At 56.3% G+C, this 16071-nt stretch overlaps 1 protein-coding gene across 3 annotated transcripts; it reads left to right on the forward strand.

Moving 5' to 3' along the window:
• Positions 1-1548: 1548 nt before the first annotated feature.
• NT5M (5',3'-nucleotidase, mitochondrial) lies at positions 1549-15210 on the forward strand. Of its 3 annotated transcripts, XR_009698266.1 has the most exons (6): positions 1549-1815; positions 5112-5212; positions 10053-10113; positions 13590-13704; positions 13794-13936; positions 14044-14167. XR_009698266.1 is itself a non-coding variant. In XM_061175237.1 (5 exons), exons 1-5 carry the CDS (start codon positions 1549-1551, stop codon positions 15111-15113), a joined length of 687 nt encoding a protein of 228 aa, XP_061031220.1. In that variant the 3' UTR covers positions 15114-15210. The 3 variants fall into 3 exon arrangements, 2 of the variants coding, with proteins under 2 accessions (XP_061031220.1, XP_061031221.1); XM_061175237.1 differs by lacking the exons at positions 13794-13936; positions 14044-14167 and adding an exon at positions 14971-15210; XM_061175238.1 differs by having other exon boundaries at positions 13794-14167.
• Positions 15211-16071: the final 861 nt, after the last annotated feature.

Genomic DNA, 16071 nt, shown 5'->3' on the forward strand with positions numbered 1-16071 from the left:
TGCGCCACCAGCGAAGTCCTCAGCAATTACTTGAGACACACCTTACAACAAACAGCCACAGCAGTGAGTGGAGATACCACATTTAACTATCTGTTTTTCATTCTTTGAATACACATTTACTTTGTCTCTGATATGTGTCCAGCCCTGTGCCAGATGCCAGGTGTATATCTGTCATCAAGACAAAGTTCTTGCGGCAATGAAGCTCTGGCTGTAGGAGTTACACACAAAGCAAGCAAATAAAATACTTTCAGAGAGTCAGTACCTGTTATGAAGAAAATGAGACATGGTAATGGGGTAGAGGAAGGTCAGGAAATGCTTCCAAGATGTGAAGGGTGAGAAGGAGCCAATGAAAAGGGATCTGGGAGCGGAGAGTTTCAGGGAGAGGAACAAACGTATGCCAAGACCTTAAGACCCAAATAACCTTGGTGTGTTTCTGGAAAAGACAAAATGCTAGTGTGTCTTAGAGTATAGTGGGTGAGGAGGGTCCTGGTGTGTCTCTGTTGGATACTGCTTGCCTATAACAACAGTAATAGTCTCTTTTTTTTTTTTTTTAAACATCTTTATTGGAGTATAATTGCTTTACAATGGTGTGTTAGTTTCTGCTTTATAACAAAGTGAATCAGTTATACATATACATATGTTCCCATATCTCTTCCCTCTTGCGTCTCCCTCCCTCCCACCCTCCCTATCCCACCCCTCTAGGTGGTCACAAAGCACCAAGCTGATCTCCCTATGCTATGCGGCTGCTTCCCACTAGCTATCTATTTTATTCATTCAAATTGACAATAAAAGATTTTAAAGCCAGAAGAAAAAAAAAAGCCACCTATAACGGGGTACATAACAATATTTATTTTAGATTCATTTGAAAGTCACCGGTTTTATTAAGGCTTCGTGATATTTGCACGGTGTTAATTGCTCTTCTAACAGCCTCTCCCCAGCCAGTCACTGTAAAGCAGGGGGCACATCACACTGTTTTGGTTCCTTCCTACTACTGTCACTCCCTGAAGTTCTTCTGCCTATTTTGTTGACTTATTTGCTTTGTGTCCCTCTCCCCTTCTAAGATGTGAGTTCCAGGGTAGCAGGACCTCGTCCACGTGGTCCACCGCGCGACGCTCTAGGGGCTCAGTAAACGACTCCGCGACACAGGCCTGCTCCATCCTCGCTGCGGCACTGGGAGGAGGGAGCCCAGGCGCAGGATCCCGGGAGAAAGTGCCAGTGGAGATCCGGGGACTGCGGACGCCCCGGGGACAGCCCAGCGCCCAGGGCTGTCCTCCAGGCCACGCCCCTCGGGCCCGCCTCCGCCAGCGCGGGTCCCTTTAAGGGCGGCGAGGCCGCAGCCTCGCTCTGGGGCTTGAGCCTGCGCGCTCGTGCCCCGCGCGCCCCGCGCGCCCCACGCGCCCCGAGTCCCGCGCGCCCCACGCATCCCGCGCGTTCCCGGCCCCGCGCGCGTCCCCCGCATCCCGCGTCCCCGACGTCCGCTCCCCTGTCCGCAGTGTCTCCTCCCGCGGACATGGCCCCGGTGTTCGCGGCGAGCGCCCGCCAGGGGCCATGATCCGGCTGCGCGGCTGGTGCGCGCGGAGGCCCCGCGGCGCAGCGGTGCCTGCGGGGCCCGCTGGGCTGCGCTGCGCGTCGGGCGGGCCTGCCGGCCGCGCCCTGCGGGTACTGGTGGACATGGACGGCGTGCTGGCCGACTTCGAGGGCGGCTTCCTCAGGAAGTTCCGCGCGCGCTTCCCCGACCAGCCCTTCATCGCGCTGGAGGACCGGCGCGGCTTCTGGGTGTCGGAGCAGTACGACCGCCTGCAGCCCGGGCTGAGCGTGAGCATCCCCGCCCCGGGCGCGCGTGGCCCTGGGAGTCGCCACCCGTAGCACCGGGTCCTAGGGGCCTCTGCGTTCGATAGCTCTTGGCTGTCATCGAGGGCTTCTCAAAATTCAGGAGCACATAAAGCGTAATATACCTAACTCCGCATCTTCAACTGACTTTTTAATTTTGGCCTCAAGTCACATTCCCGTTTCTTCCTCTACCTGAATTTGATGAGCATCTTTACCATCCATTCTTTTTTTCCCTTTTCCACCAAAGCGTGGTTCCCAGTAGCATTGAGGTTGCGAGTCTTCCTGGACGGCACACAGGGAGTCACGGTGGGTCCGGATCTACTCCTTGGCTTATCCCCTGCCCCAGCCCACCCAGCTGAGCACCTGAGCTCCGACACCAGGAACGTTCTTAGATCGCTTGGTTTGTCCATTTAAACTACTCGGTGAAAGGAACGGGATCTTGCCATGGACCAACTTAGAGACCCAATGTTTTCTGCTGTCCCTCAACTGGCCACCTAAGGCGGCTGCCAGGGGGAGTTGATGATGATTTTAGAACCTATTTTGTAACCCCAGGTTGCCTGCATTCCCTCCTCTGTGAGGCAGACATTATTTTCTCCCTTGTGAGGTGAGGAAACCTGTCCCATGTCACAGCCAAGAAGGGTCAGCCTGGATCTGAGCTGTCTGTCTGCTTGCCAAGGTCATTCAGTCCTGTCCTCTGTCCTCCTCTAACAAGTGCCAGTTCTTTGATTTACAAAAGGCATCTCGACAGTAATTTGGTTTGTGGAGCGGTGGGTGTTAAAAAGGAAATCAAGCGCCATTTCTTTTTATTAACACCAGGAGCTTCAGAAGGCAACTTTCCCCTGAGGCTGGGGTGCTGACCTCTCCCACTCCCGCTACCTAATTAAAAACTTTAAACCGGAGAAAATGCCCTAGTAATTTTTGCAGGCCCAGTAATGTTCTCCCGTGCCCTGTGTGTGTGTTCATTCATAGACGGCACTCAGCGTTGCCGTCCGGGTTCTTCCTTTCCTCCCAGGACCGTGTTACTGTGATGCCACTAAGCCTGTTACTGAAATGGAAGTCCGTGTGCCCGATGCACAGTGAGGCCAAACGATACCAAAACGTCAGAGTTTGGAACAGAGAAAGGTCTACTGCAGGGCCATGCAAGGAGATGGATGGCTCATGCCTTAAAAACCCCAAACTTCCCAAAAGCTTTCAGCAAAGCCCTTTTCTAGGAAAGGTGAGGGAGGGGCGTGGTTAGTTGGTGCAAACTTCTTGGTGTTAGATCCTTTGTTCTTGAGGTCAGGTCATGGTCAGGTAATGATGTTCCTGTAAATCTCCACCGAGCAAATGTTATTCTCTGTTCTGACAAGAAAGGGCAAGGTCTTATGGCACAATTTTCACCCTCGAAGGTCCAGGTCCTGGCTAAGAGGAGGGGGTCTCTGCGGGGGCCGGTTACCCTTCCCCGGAGCGTTCGTCCAGCACCAGGTCTGAGTCCTCCAGTGCCCAGGCCTGGCTGAAGAGGCAGGTCTCAGCTGGCGGCTCCCTCAGGTCCAGGTTCCGCAGACTGCCACTGCCATTAGGTCGCCCACCCCCCGGCTCTCCAAGGACAGTGGCTCTTCTAGTCCGTTGTGCCAGTGTGCAGACTCCGCGTCTAAGGGAATGCGTCACTGTCTTCCAAGAACAAGGCCTGGGAGCAGAACTCCTCGGGCACCAAGGAGGGGTGCTCTGAGAGCTCACCGTGCACTGCTTCTCCTGGGAACATTGCAGGCAATGGGGCTTTAATAGACGCACACGTGACCTTTATCCCCGGGCCCAGCTCACAGCAGGACCTCCCTGGTCTCCCCTTGGCGGAGCTGGCCCAGCAACTGCGTTAAAACCTCCCTGTCAAGCACCCGGCTTACACACGGAGGCATCCCTGCTTTACAAAATGTGACTCTTTCTGTGTTTCCTTTGAGCCTCGCTTGCCGAAGGGTGAGCAGGGCAGAGGGGAAGGCATAGCTCATTTTCACTGACTTAGAATCTTACACTGTTAGGGCAGTTGAACGGGCCTCAGAGAAAGGAAGTCCCTTGACCAGGGTTTCAAGGAAAGCTGAGGGGGAGGGAGGTAAGCTGGGGTGCTGAGGGGAAATGGTTAGCCCTGGGCCACAGCCTGCTTTCCACCACTCACACTGCTTCCCTTTGAGTCAGGAGCCCCAAGTTCAAGTTCTGACAGTATCACCCTGAAGTGGCCTTGAAAAAAAGCTTCAGTGAAGCCCAGTTTCCTCATTTGTAAATTGGGGATGGCAGCTCTTGCCGCTTGTGGGATGTGAGGCTCAGACAAGAGAGGGCATATATTAGCAATAAGCACTGATTTGCTTAAGCTCATGTAGTTGACAACAGTATTGCCCGTGTGACCTCCGTGTACTCCCCGTATGTCGCCGTGGTGGCATTTGTTCTGGGCAGTGGGGCTTCTGACGGCGGGTGGGGGGCGCTTCCTGCATTGCACACATGGGACATGGTTTCCTGCTTCTCAGAGGCTGGGGGTTGTCACTTTCCCCTTGTCCTGGCCCTGGAAGGGGGTGACATACTGCAGACTTGAATTTGGCCAGCAGCATAAGACGGACACTCCTAGCCGGGTGGTTGGGAGCCACCGTTTTGCTGTGTGACGTTAAGTCAATCCCTTCTCCATTCTGAGCCTCGGTTTTCTCACATGTGAAATGAGGGTCTGGATTGGGGGCTTTTAAACTTTAAAAGCAGCAGAATAGTTGTGTGTGTGTGTGTGTGTGTGTGTGTGTGTGTGTGTGTGTTTTAACGAAGTATTTTATTGGCATCCCAATGCGTAGCTCAGATAAAGAGCTGTTCTGCTGGTGTGGTGCGGAGCCTGGAGCTCTGCCCGGTCGGCCTCCTGCCCGCGCCCCCATCCCTCGTGGCACGGCGGTGCTGGCGGTGCTCTGAAGGGCCTGAGCTCCTCCAGCTGTTGAAAGTGAGATTCCAGCGCCGTGGCAGGACCCAGCCCACCCTCGCTGCCTCCAGGGGGCCTCTGGCCTTTAGAATCAGGCAAACGTGTGGTTCCTGGGGGCCGGCCTTCTGTCCCCGCCAACTCCAGCAGGGCCTGCAGCAGCGCTGGCTTCAGAATCCACAGCCCCAGCACCGTAGCTGGTCCCTGTTGGATCCTCGCAGAAGCTGGATCCCTCCTGCAAAGGGGCTGGAACACACGCCGGTGCCAGCTCCCACCCATCCTCCCCCAGGAGCTGCGTCCTCAGGGTGTGGGCAGGCAGGGTGCTGAGGACCCCGGGCGTCACCTGTTCTTCTCCCCTTCTCAGGAGAAGGTCATCAGCATCTGGGAGTCGGAGAATTTCTTCTTTGACCTCGAGCCTCTGCCAGGCGCTGTGGAGGCTGTGAAGCAGATGGCCAACCTGGAGAGGTGAGTTTGTTTCGGCCCAGGGTCCGCGCACCTTCCCGTGTCACGTCACCTCTGCTCCTCGTTCGTCACCCTGCACGGGCCTGCACGGTCCATCCTCATGGGGCAAGTCTGTAGGCTGTTAAGATGCTTCCATCCAGCAACTTGGGAGAATGTCGAGTCTAATTTGACGGGGTTCACTGGGTGTTCAGGGTTCACTTATTCAGCAAATATCTGAGAACTGACTGTTAGACGCCTCTGGGCACCAGCGGGTCACAGGCGAACAAAGCGCATTCCCTGCTCTCCCGGAGCTCACCGTCCAGCCAGAGAGCGGGTGTTAAATAGAGCATCCCACCCGGGAAGACAACCACGAACTGGGATCAGTGCTGAACACAGAGAGCCAGGTGTGTGGAGGGGTACGATGGGGAGACCTGGGAGATGAGATGGGGGAAGCGGCAGCAAGAGGATGAGGGAGACGTCTGCCTGGCCCTGTGAGCTGAGGACCCCACCCCGGAAACAGTGCCCACCACCCATCGAAATCCGGTGGCGCTTACCGTGCTCCCCTGAGGACCTTAAAAAACAATAGCCTGATTGAGGTACAATTCACATACCCTACACCCACGTGGTTTTTAGCGGTTCACAGAGATGTCCAAACATCACCATCGTCAACTTCAGCACATTAACAATCACTGCCCATTCCGGCCCTCTGCCCTCAGCCCTCGGCAGCTGCAGTTGGCTTGCTGTCTCTGGATTTGCCCATTCTGGACGTTTCATATACGTTTCTTACAATACCTTGCCTTCTGGGACTGGCGTCTCTCACTCAGTATGGTGTTTCCGGGTTCACGTGTATCGCAAAGTGAATCAGCACTTCATCCCTTTTCACTGCTGAGTGATTCTCCGTTGTGTGGATATGCTATGTTCTGTCCATCCGTTCCTTAGCTGATAGATCTTGGGTGTTTCTTCTTTTTAGATATGAAGAATAACACTGCTGTGAACATTCATGTACAAGGTTTTTTGTGGTCACATGTTTTCATTTCTCTTAGATGTGTACCAAGGAGTGGAACTGCGGGGTCATATGCTGAATCCAAACTACTTTCAAAGCAGCTGCACCATTTTACATTCCCAGTAGCAATGTCTGAGGGACCCAACTTCTCCTCCCCAGCACTTGCTATGTATGGTCTTTTTGATTTCAGCCATCCTAGTGGGTGTGAAGTGGTATCTCATTGTGGTTTTAATTTGCATTTCTCTGAAGACAATGATGTTGAGCATCTTTTGGCGTGCATATTAGCTATTTGTATATCTTTTTTGGATAAATGGTTATTCAAATCCTTTGCTAATTTTTTTTCAATTTATTTGTCTTTTTTTGTTATTGTTAACTCATAAGACTGCTTTATAGATTCTGGATAACAAGTGCCTTGGGAGATACATGACTTGCAGATATGTTCTCTCATTCTGTGGATTATTGTTTTAGTTTCTGGGTGGTGTCCTTTGAAACCCGAAGTTTTTATTTTGATATAGTTCAATTTATTTATTTTTTTTCTTTTGTCGTTTGTGTTTTCGGTGCCGTATCTAAGGATCCTTTGCCTAATCCAAGGTCACAAAGATTTGCTCCTATGTTTTCTTCTAAGAGTTTTATAGTTTAAGCTCTTATATTTAGGTCTTTGATCCATTTTAAGTTAATTTTTGCATATGGTGTGAGGAGGGGGGTCCCACTTCCTTCTTCGTCATGTGGAAAATCCAATTGTCCCAGAACCATTTGTTGAAAAGACTCTTCCTTCCTCCGTTGAATGGTCTTGGCTTCCTTGTTAAAAGTTAATTGGCCACAGATGTTAGGATTTCCTTCTAGGCTTGTATAACTTTTATTGCTCACAATTTTGCTTGAATTTAGCAACCACGATGACAAATCAAACATAAGGTATGATTTGGCTTTCACTGTGCCATGTAACTGCCTTCACACATTGTCCGCTTTCAAAGTTTTAACATGATAAATAGACATCAGAGAAACACAAAATACTTAGAGTTTGGGTTGACCTGTAGGCTGGTTTGGTTGGTAATTTATCTTTAGACTTGAGTCCAGGCCCTGCAGAGTAGTGTATTCTACTCTGGTCTATGATTTGAACCTGATTTACACCAGAATAATGTACTATAACTTCTTCCACCTGTAGCAAGAGCCTGGCGAGGCAAAGAATATGTATTTTTGCACCGAAGCTTTTAAAAGCTCTGTTCTTGTCTGGATCCACATTTCCTGGACCACATTCACCAACTGTATTCTGGGGAGCTGGATTGCACGGTGGTTAAGTCTCAGTCTGAACCGGAGTTAGACCACTTCTCCAGAATCGAACCCTCAGCAAGTTTCTAAACTTTCAGTTTCTTCATCTGTAAAATGTGTGCAGTGTAAATGTTAGCTGCCGCTGTTACTATTCTGCAGGACTTAATAGGGGTGCAACAGAAGGGTGTTCTCTTTTTTTTTAATATTTATTTATTTATTTATTTATTATTTATTTATTTATTTTGGCTGCACCGGGTCTTAGTTGCAGCATGTGGGATCTTAGTTCCCTGACCAGGGATCGAACCCAGGCCCCCTGCATTGGGAGTGTGGAGTCTTAACCACTGGACCACCAGGGAAGTCCCAAGAAGAGTGTTCTTTGACCAAAGCAGCATGGGAAACATCGATGAGAGGTGTCTTTCCTGTGGGACTTCTCAGAGCTTTTAGTTTGTGGACGTGCATTGAGATTCTTCAGGGGGCGACAGAGGAGGCAGCTTTCTTTATTTTTTATTTTTTAATTTGTTTTTATTTTTGGCTGCATTGGGTCTTTGTTGCTGTGCGCGGGCTTTCTCTAGTTGCGGCGAGTGGGGGCTACTCTTTGTTGCAGTGCGCGGGCTTCTCATTGCGGTAGCTTTTGGGGAGCACAGGCTCTAGACGCGTGGGCTTCAGTAGTTGTGGCGCATGGGCTCAGTAGTTGTGGCTCACGGACTTAGTTGCTCCGCAGCATGTGGGATCTTCCCAGATCAGGGCTCGAACCCGTGTCCCCTGCATTGGCAGGTGGATTCCTAACCACTGCACCACCAGCGAAGTCCCAAGGAGGCAGCTTTCTTCTCGTGGGTTCTGGCCCAGAACACTTTTTCACAGCTGCCCTATTAACACGTTTGCAGAAATTCCAGTCTGAGATGTCCAGGTTGAGACCACACCACTGGTCCTTTACTTCCACTTTGGCTCTTAGCTGGGTGGACGATTCTGACGGTCAGTCCATGCCCAGAGTTTGGACTGAGAGAGGGGTCTAGTGGATGGCTAATCAAGTGGATTGCTCTGTGTCTTGTGCTTTATGCAGGAAATAAGCAAGGTGACGTGTTAGAGGTGACCGGGGAGGGGCTACTTCAAGTGCAGATGCTTCTCCAAGGGGGTGATATCTGACGTCAGACCTGCAGGATCGGAATGAATAGTGAAGGGCAGTGGGGAGCAAGGGTACAGGCCGTGGGAGGGGAAGGGGTTTGCTGACTTGGGTAGCAAAGGAGACCAGGAGGTTTCCTCACTGAGGTTTCAGTGAGCGTGGGGCAGGTGGGATGTGGAGGAAGAGTTTGAAGAGAGAAGGGTGTCATCTAACTTAGATTTTAAAAACATGGGCTCGGGCGCTGAGTTTGGCATTTCCTCGGCATTTCTCCAAAGAAGAGCTACAGATGGCAATTCAGTGCGTGAAAGTTTGCCTCAGCATCATTCGTCCTTAGGGAAATAAGTCAGAACCACAGTTAAAAGCCGCTCTGCACCACTAGAATGACTGTCGTAAAAAAGATGGACGATCGTGGGTGTAGCCAAGGATGGAGGGAGCTTGGAGTCCTTATCGCTGCTGGTGGGATTGTAACCGGTGCAGCTGCCTTGGAAACCGCATCCTCAGGCTGTTGGATACAGAGCCGCCTGTAACCCAGCAGTCGCACCCGAGAGAAACGAAGACACAGGGCCACACGGACCCTGCGCACGGGCGTCCCCAGCGCCACAGTTCCTGGGTGGAAGCGGCCCCACTGTCCATCCGCGGTAGCGTGTAGACAGAACGTGGAGTATCTGTACAAGGGACATTACTGGGCAGTCAAAAGGCCCACAGTTCCAGTGCCCTTGAAAACATGACCCTAAATGAAAGAAGCCAGTCACAGAGACCATGTACTGTGGGGTTCCGTTAACATGAGATGTCCAGAACAGGCAAATCCACGGAGACAGGAGGCAGGCGGAGACCCAGGCTGCCCGGGGCGCCACGCCCTCTGCCCGGGGCCTCAGTCTGACGTAGGCCTCTCGGGACTGCTTTCCAGGGATCCCGTCTCCCGTGGGCTTGGCCCCATGAGACAGTGGGTGCCGCTCTGGGGGCAGGTGCCAGCTCGATGAGGACTGGGGACCAGCTGGCACTGTTGGCGGGCGCCGGGCCCGGGGCCACGGGAGGGGCTGGTGCGGCACAGACCGCGAGGGCCCACCAGGGTCCACAGGAGTGCGCGAAGCCCCAGCCGCCCGGCCGCACCTTTGACCTAGAGACTCCGGCTCGGCTCGTAGGTTTCCTGCCTCTGCGCCGTGTGAGCCCTGACGTACGCGTCCCTTGAGTAGCTGGCTCTGGTCCTGTAATGCCTTCCTCGCTGGCTGGTACTCGCCGTTTCTCGGCATTTCCTGTCACGTCCCAGGGACGGCCGCTCCTCAGCTCAGCCAACCTGCATGGCCGGCTGCACGGGGCTGCCCTGTGGTTTGCCCGGCCCTGAGCTGGTGTCGGGCCAGGGCTGGGGTCACACGTGGCAGCCGGGGCCGGGGGGGACAGGGCATCGCGGGCCATCGGGGGCTGGGCTCGGGCAGGGGGACGCCGGCGCCCAGCCTCACCCTGTTCCTCTCCCCCAGCACTGATGTCTTCATCTGCACCAGCCCCATCAAGATGTACAAGTACTGTCCCTTCGAGAAGGTAAGACGCCTGGGGTTGGGCCTCTTCTCGCTTTGCCCCGTGTCCCAGGGAAGCGCTTGGACCCACACCCATGGCTGCCGCCTGCCAGGGCTGCCCCTCCTCCCGTCCAGCCTCCCGGGTCTGGGCCAGGGCCTCCTCCCAGCAGAGTCTGAAATTCTGCTGCGCCCTCTGGGTGGACCTGGCGAGGCGCCAGGTTCTGTGGGAAGGTGACCGTCCCCGTTGGGGCAGCATCGACGTGAAGGATGGGACGAGGAGAAGATGTGGGTTGGGGAGGGGCTGGAGGCCACCCAAACCAAGTATTTGGGCACGAAAAGCCTCACAAAGGTGACACAGTGAAACTGCACTTTGCTACATACTCACTTTGTCATCTTTATTGAAAATAGGTAGAATTACATAAAACTGAGACTTCTCTGGAGATTGGGAACTTGCAGGGTTGCCAAACCCAGAGGGATGGTCTGTTCCCCGGGGGTGGGTTCACACCAGAGGTGGGCCCAGGGCTGCTCCTGCCCCGAGGAAGCCGAGGAGCTTCCCAAGTCTGGGAAGGTGGGGCTCGGGGCCCAGAGCCCCTGCTCGGGGGCCGACCTCGGCAGGGGTCCAGCGTGTCCTCTCGGGACCTCTCCTCGCCCGGCTCCACGTGAGAAGCTAACACACACGGTCAGCCAACGTTCGGCGCCTCCTGCGCTTCACACGGAAGGGATGCGCCCTCATCGGGGTGTCGCGGGCGCTGGCCTCCACTGTGTGCCTCGTCCTCAGGACGCCCCTCGACCCGCCAAGACCGTGAGTGCAGCTCACCTCGGGGGCGAGTGACTCGGCTTGGTCAGCGGGGGTGGGCTTGGGCCTGGAGGCATGTCCAGTCCCCAGCAGAGCAGTGAACTGGAGGCTCAGTGTCCCCTGCACGCTGGCTAGAAGTGGGCATTGTCCGGCCCCTCGCGAGACCCCCGGCAGAAACTCTGGGAGTAGCCGGTGTGTTTCCACAAGCCCCCAGGTGCGCCGTGTTTGAGAACCGCTGGGCTGGGGCAGCTGTTTCAGCCAGGGCTGTGGTGGAGGCGGGGCTGGCTGTCCGGCCCTCGTGGTCCTCATCCCTCCCCCAGGGTTCAAGTATCATCTCTGTGCCGACCATCCCGCCCGTGCAGCCTCAGCCCAGCACTCCCCTCTGAGCTCCAGATGGCTCCGACCTGCCGTGTCTGTCCCCGGGGTGCCGACGTCCCTATCCCACGTCCGCCCCTCCCTCCGAGGCTGGAAGCACCACCCTTCTTACTCCTCTGTACCTCAGCAAGCCTGCTTCCTGCTGAGGCTGTTTCTCAAGCACACCTCTGTCTCCGTGGCCATCTGGGGAGAAATGCTGACATAGCCTCCGCAGCTGCCCGCGCATTTCAGCTCCACACGCACACCCCCGGGGGTGCGGGACATGTCCCGCTGGCCCTACTTTAAAGCCTTTAGTTGTCTCTGCAGCAGCTGTGTCACCAAATGCCACGCTTCCCTGAGGCCGTGGAAAGACCTCCTCCCTCGAAATTCCGTCTAGTAACTCTTTTGCTGCATGTGGTTCGGATTCGGTTTGGGTCGTCTTGACAGATTCTGGTTCGGGAATAACACCACCACTTTACCTCGGATGGCTCTGTGTTCACCAGGCCGAACTGTTTCCTGCCCAAGTGTCTTCAGGGACCAGAGTTACAATTGGGTGGAAAACGAGCCACCTTCCCTGCCCAGCCCAGCCCGCCCAGCGGTGCCCTCAGACCCTGGCCCCCACCCTGGCCGAGCCCGGGAGTCAGTGGAGAGCTCTGGGTCTCAGACCCCCCACCCAGCCTCTCAGGGCCTCCGTGTCATAACCAGTGCAGTTGTGCTGATGCCTCCTTGGGTTGTAGGAAGGATGCAGAAGGCGGCATTTACCACCTTGCTAGCAGTAAACATCACCCCCTGTGTCTTCTCTCTGGCCCCAAAGACCCCCACCCAGCACGAAAGAAAGAACCTCAGTGCACTTTTCTCAAACCAGAAAGCCTGGGCAGTTTCACGGTTGATTATTTTTTCTGCATTCTTGGATCCTGGAAAAATAAGTTAGGTGCAAAGTTGCCTATACAGTTTAATTAAAAACTACATTTTGAAACGTGGTAAATATTTTTTAAAAAAAGGAAGGAAGGAAATTCTGCCAACTATAGATGTTTCTCTAACTTTCCTTGATTTCCCAAATTTTCTTTGATTAACCATTACTTTTGCAATAAAAAAGTAAATGCTTTTTTGGTTGGCAGTCATTCTGCAAACATTTACCGGGCACCTGCTGCAACGCTAGGCATCTGGGGCTTAAAAAAGCCGTCTCTTTGCTCTCGGGAGCTGAGGACAGTGTGGCAGGAAGAGAGACAGTCATCACTCTGTCACAGGCTCTGTGGTCACCCAGGGAGGAGGCCAGGGCAGGCTCCTGGGGAAAGTAAGAATTGGGTGGAGTCATGGAAACGAGAAGGCAAAGCCCTGGGAGGACAAGTTCTGAGTAGACGGGATGCGGCTGAGGAGAGAATCTCTGAGCTTCAGGGTATCTCAGTGGACACCCTCCAAACTGAAGAGCAGAGAGGAAGCAGAGCCTGCCTGCCCTCCTCCCCGTGGGCCTGGAGACGCAGCTCCGATGGCTCCCCGTGGGCCTGGAACGCATTCCTGCGGGACGTCCGCGCCCTCCGTGGGGTGTGCCCTGCCCCCCACCCTCTGTCACCCCCTTGTTTTACCGCCTCAGAGCATTCGGGGTGCGCGGCTGTTGTGAGGCTTCAGTGCGGGGTGCGATGGGGCCCTCGGAGCAGCTGAGCCGGAACCGGAGCCCCGGCCGCCCCACCTCCCCTGGCCACGCGGGGGCTGCCGTGCTGCCGTCAGGGCCTCTCCTCCCAGCCGGAGGCCTGGGGTGTCCGCGCCCTGGCCCGGTGGACAGCCCAGGGGTCAACTCGTCTGCTGTCAGTCCAGCTCGGTGTGGAGACTTAGCCTCGCGAAGCTGTTTTGTGAACCTGACGGCCCCCTGTTATCTTGTGACGGGGGGTCTTCCTGAGAAGGTGGCCAGTGTGGTCATTTGCATGGGGTCCTCCATCTGTTGGGTAAGGTCGCTCAGGAGCAGGGCGTCGGGAGAGCCCCCGGACACGCCCGCGCCCCCGGCACTGGCACCGCACACCCACCATCTGCTTGAGATCCTCTCCCACTCCCGTCACGGGTCCAGTTCTCACGTGGCCTCTGGACAAAGATTCACCGGATAGGACAGGAGGACGGCCAGTCTGTAAGGGGTTGTTTCGACGCGCCTTGGAGCTCCGTCCCCCTTTCCTTGCCCTAGAGCCTCGCCACAGGGGCCGGGGCGTCTGCTCGGAGCCACGATTCTACTGCTCTGTAGCCAAGGGGCCGGGACGGTCCTGTTGTCCCCTAAGCGTGGCAGTCTCCCTGGGGGGGCCCCTCTTGCAGGAGAGCCGGCTGTGCCCCCTCACGGCTCCACCTCCCCCCGCCTGCTGTCGTTCCAGTACGCCTGGGTGGAGAAGCACTTCGGCCCTGACTTTCTGGAGCAGATCGTGCTGACCAGAGACAAGACCGTGGTCTCCGCCGACCTCCTCATAGATGACCGGGTGGACATCACAGGCAAGTGGCCTGCAGCAGGGGAGGGGCGAGTGTGGTGGCCAGGCCTCACGGCCCCTGACCTGAGCGGCCCCCCTCCCCTCACTCACCAGATACGTGTTAGGCGTCACATCCAGCCTTAAGCCGCGCGTGGAGCGAGACGAGATTCTTCTCCGCGTCCGGCCTTGGAAGGGGCCCCACTGGGAGTCAGGAAGAGTGGGTCCTGGCTCTGGGGTAACTCGCTGAGTGACCTTGAGTGAGTCCCTTTACACCTTGAAGCCTTGCCCTCGTACAAAATGAGGGCTGGACTCTGGCTTCCAAACGTTTGTTTTTAGCAACAGAACCCCCCCTTTTTTTTTCCAGAAGTAATTTGGACTGAACCTCATGTGTTAAAGCAGAAAAGCAAAGCCTAATCTCTCTAGTTGAAGGTGGTTTGGGAGCTGTGTTTGTCCCTTTTGCTTATGGGTGACCCCTTCCCAAAAAATAAACAAACCTTGGATTTGCTTAGAAAGGAGAGGGGAAACTTATTGGTTCATCAAACTGAAAATCTGGGGTAGGAGGGCTTCAGGCACGGCTGAATCTAGGAGCTCAAACAACCTCCGTCAGAATTTGGTTTCATTATCTCCTGGTTCTGCTGTCCTCGCTGTGCCTGCATACTCTGGCAGACGCTCCCCTCCTGGTAGCCATCACTAGTTTCAGGGTTAAATTATTCTTTTGGACACCTCAGTGGGAAAATTTGAAATATTCCTTCCCTGATGATTTTTGGAGCTGGCTTGGGAAACATGCCTATCTCTACCCCGGTCAGTGTCCAGAAGGTAGAATCCACAGGTGTGCCCGCCACTGACTCCCAGACCGCACGGTTTCCCTAGGACAGTCAGGGCACAGTGCAGGGGTGGGGGAGGCCATGACTTCGAGGGGCCCAGGGACCCACTCAGCTTCTATGAGGGGCAGGGGAGAGGCCGTACCCAAAGGGCAGGTCACCACTGGCGGCGTCAGTGTGGACCCAAGGGACTGAAGCCTGCAGGGCTTGTGGGGCCCGCGGTCAACAGCTGGTGATGGAGCTGGTCTGGGCAGCGCAGGATGGCTGGGCACAGGGGCGGGGAGGGCGGGCATCTTGAGGCTCAGCCTCCAGCAGAGGCCGCGGCCGTATGGAGCGCCTGGTCACTGTTTGCCGAGCACCCGCTGTGGGCTCTGGGGCTGCGAGGGGGCCCGCGTCCAACCCCCGTGAGACAGGGCTGGTGCGATCACCTGGGGCCCCGACGTGGGACTGAGGTGCTGCTTTCCCCCCAGGGGCCGAGCCGAACCCCCGCTGGGAGCACGTGCTCTTCACGGCCTGTCACAACCGGCATATGCGGCTGCAGCCCCCCGGCCGCAGGTTGCACTCATGGGCAGACGACTGGAGGGCCGTCCTGGACAGCAAGCGGCCCCGCTGAGCTGGCTGAGCCCCGGCCCCGCACGTTGCCCAGCCTGGCCTTACATGCACCTCGGGGCAAGGCTGGCCCAGGGCCCTGGACAGGACACGGGCAGCCAGGCCGACCTCAGGCCGACCTCAGGCCTCCGGTCAGGGAGGAGCCCGGGGCGTTGTTCAGAGGGGACAGTCCTCCCCTCCCTCAGGGAAGCCCCCTCCCCGGCCAGCAGCCGCCTGGTCTGAGGGTGACGTAGGAGCAGGTGGGGACAACCGCCCTGCCCTGAACCACAGCCCCTGCTGCCCGGCGCCCAGTGGGGTCTCCCCCATGGACCTGCCCCGGATCCAGCAAACACGGTGCGAGCTCTGGGCCATGCCAGGCTCTATGCCAGGGGTCCTCCCTGGGCCCCGCCTCTGACCGGCTAGAGGGCTCTGCCCCCCACCCCCCGCTACCCCCCCCCCGGGGGGCCGAAGTCTTGGATGTTCGCTGAAGGCGTGAACAATAAATGCTATTCTCTAGCCCCCGCCCCAAGGTCCTCTGGCATCTGGCCCCTGGGCGCCCAGCTGTCCCCCTGCACTGCTGAGAGCCTGGGTTGGGGGCGCAGCTTGGTGGGTCTGCCTCGCCACGGGGCCGCATGGGGCCGGGAGGGACGGGCCCTGACGGTGGCGCAGGTGGCAGCGCTAGCGGCTGCGGTGTCCCCGGGCGGGAAGTGGCCCCGTAACCAGCCACCCACGGCCCGCGCTTTCTTGCCTGCTCCTGCCCCCGCTGTGCTCCCCACGGCTGCCCTCCTGGAACCCCCTGGTTGTCCCTTGGGCCCCGGGGGTGGGTCGGGCAGGAGGAAGGGTGAGGAAAGCGGCCGGTGGGTCCCGACTGGAGGGTATCGGGGCTGCATCACGTGGGCTGGAGTTCCCTGGCCCGAGCAGGGTAGTGTCCAGAGGAGCCCTGGCCGCCCTGGCCTGTGGCCCGGGAAGGAAGCGAGACCCCG

This window comes from Eubalaena glacialis, chromosome 19 (genome assembly GCF_028564815.1).
Source record: "Eubalaena glacialis isolate mEubGla1 chromosome 19, mEubGla1.1.hap2.+ XY, whole genome shotgun sequence".
NCBI lineage: Eukaryota > Metazoa > Chordata > Mammalia > Artiodactyla > Balaenidae > Eubalaena > Eubalaena glacialis.

What these genes read in the sequence shown, in the direction of transcription:
- NT5M (XM_061175237.1), top strand. Translation starts at nt 1,549, where the DNA reads ATGATCCGGCTGCGCGGCTGGTGCGCGCGGAGGCCCCGCGGCGCAGCG. An exon ending in GCCTGCAGCCCGGGCTGAGC is followed by an intron (nt 1,816 to 5,111) that starts GTGAGCATCCCC and finishes TCCCCTTCTCAG; the next exon opens with GAGAAGGTCATCAGCATCTG. An exon ending in CAGATGGCCAACCTGGAGAG is followed by an intron (nt 5,213 to 10,052) that starts GTGAGTTTGTTT and finishes CCTCTCCCCCAG; the next exon opens with CACTGATGTCTTCATCTGCA.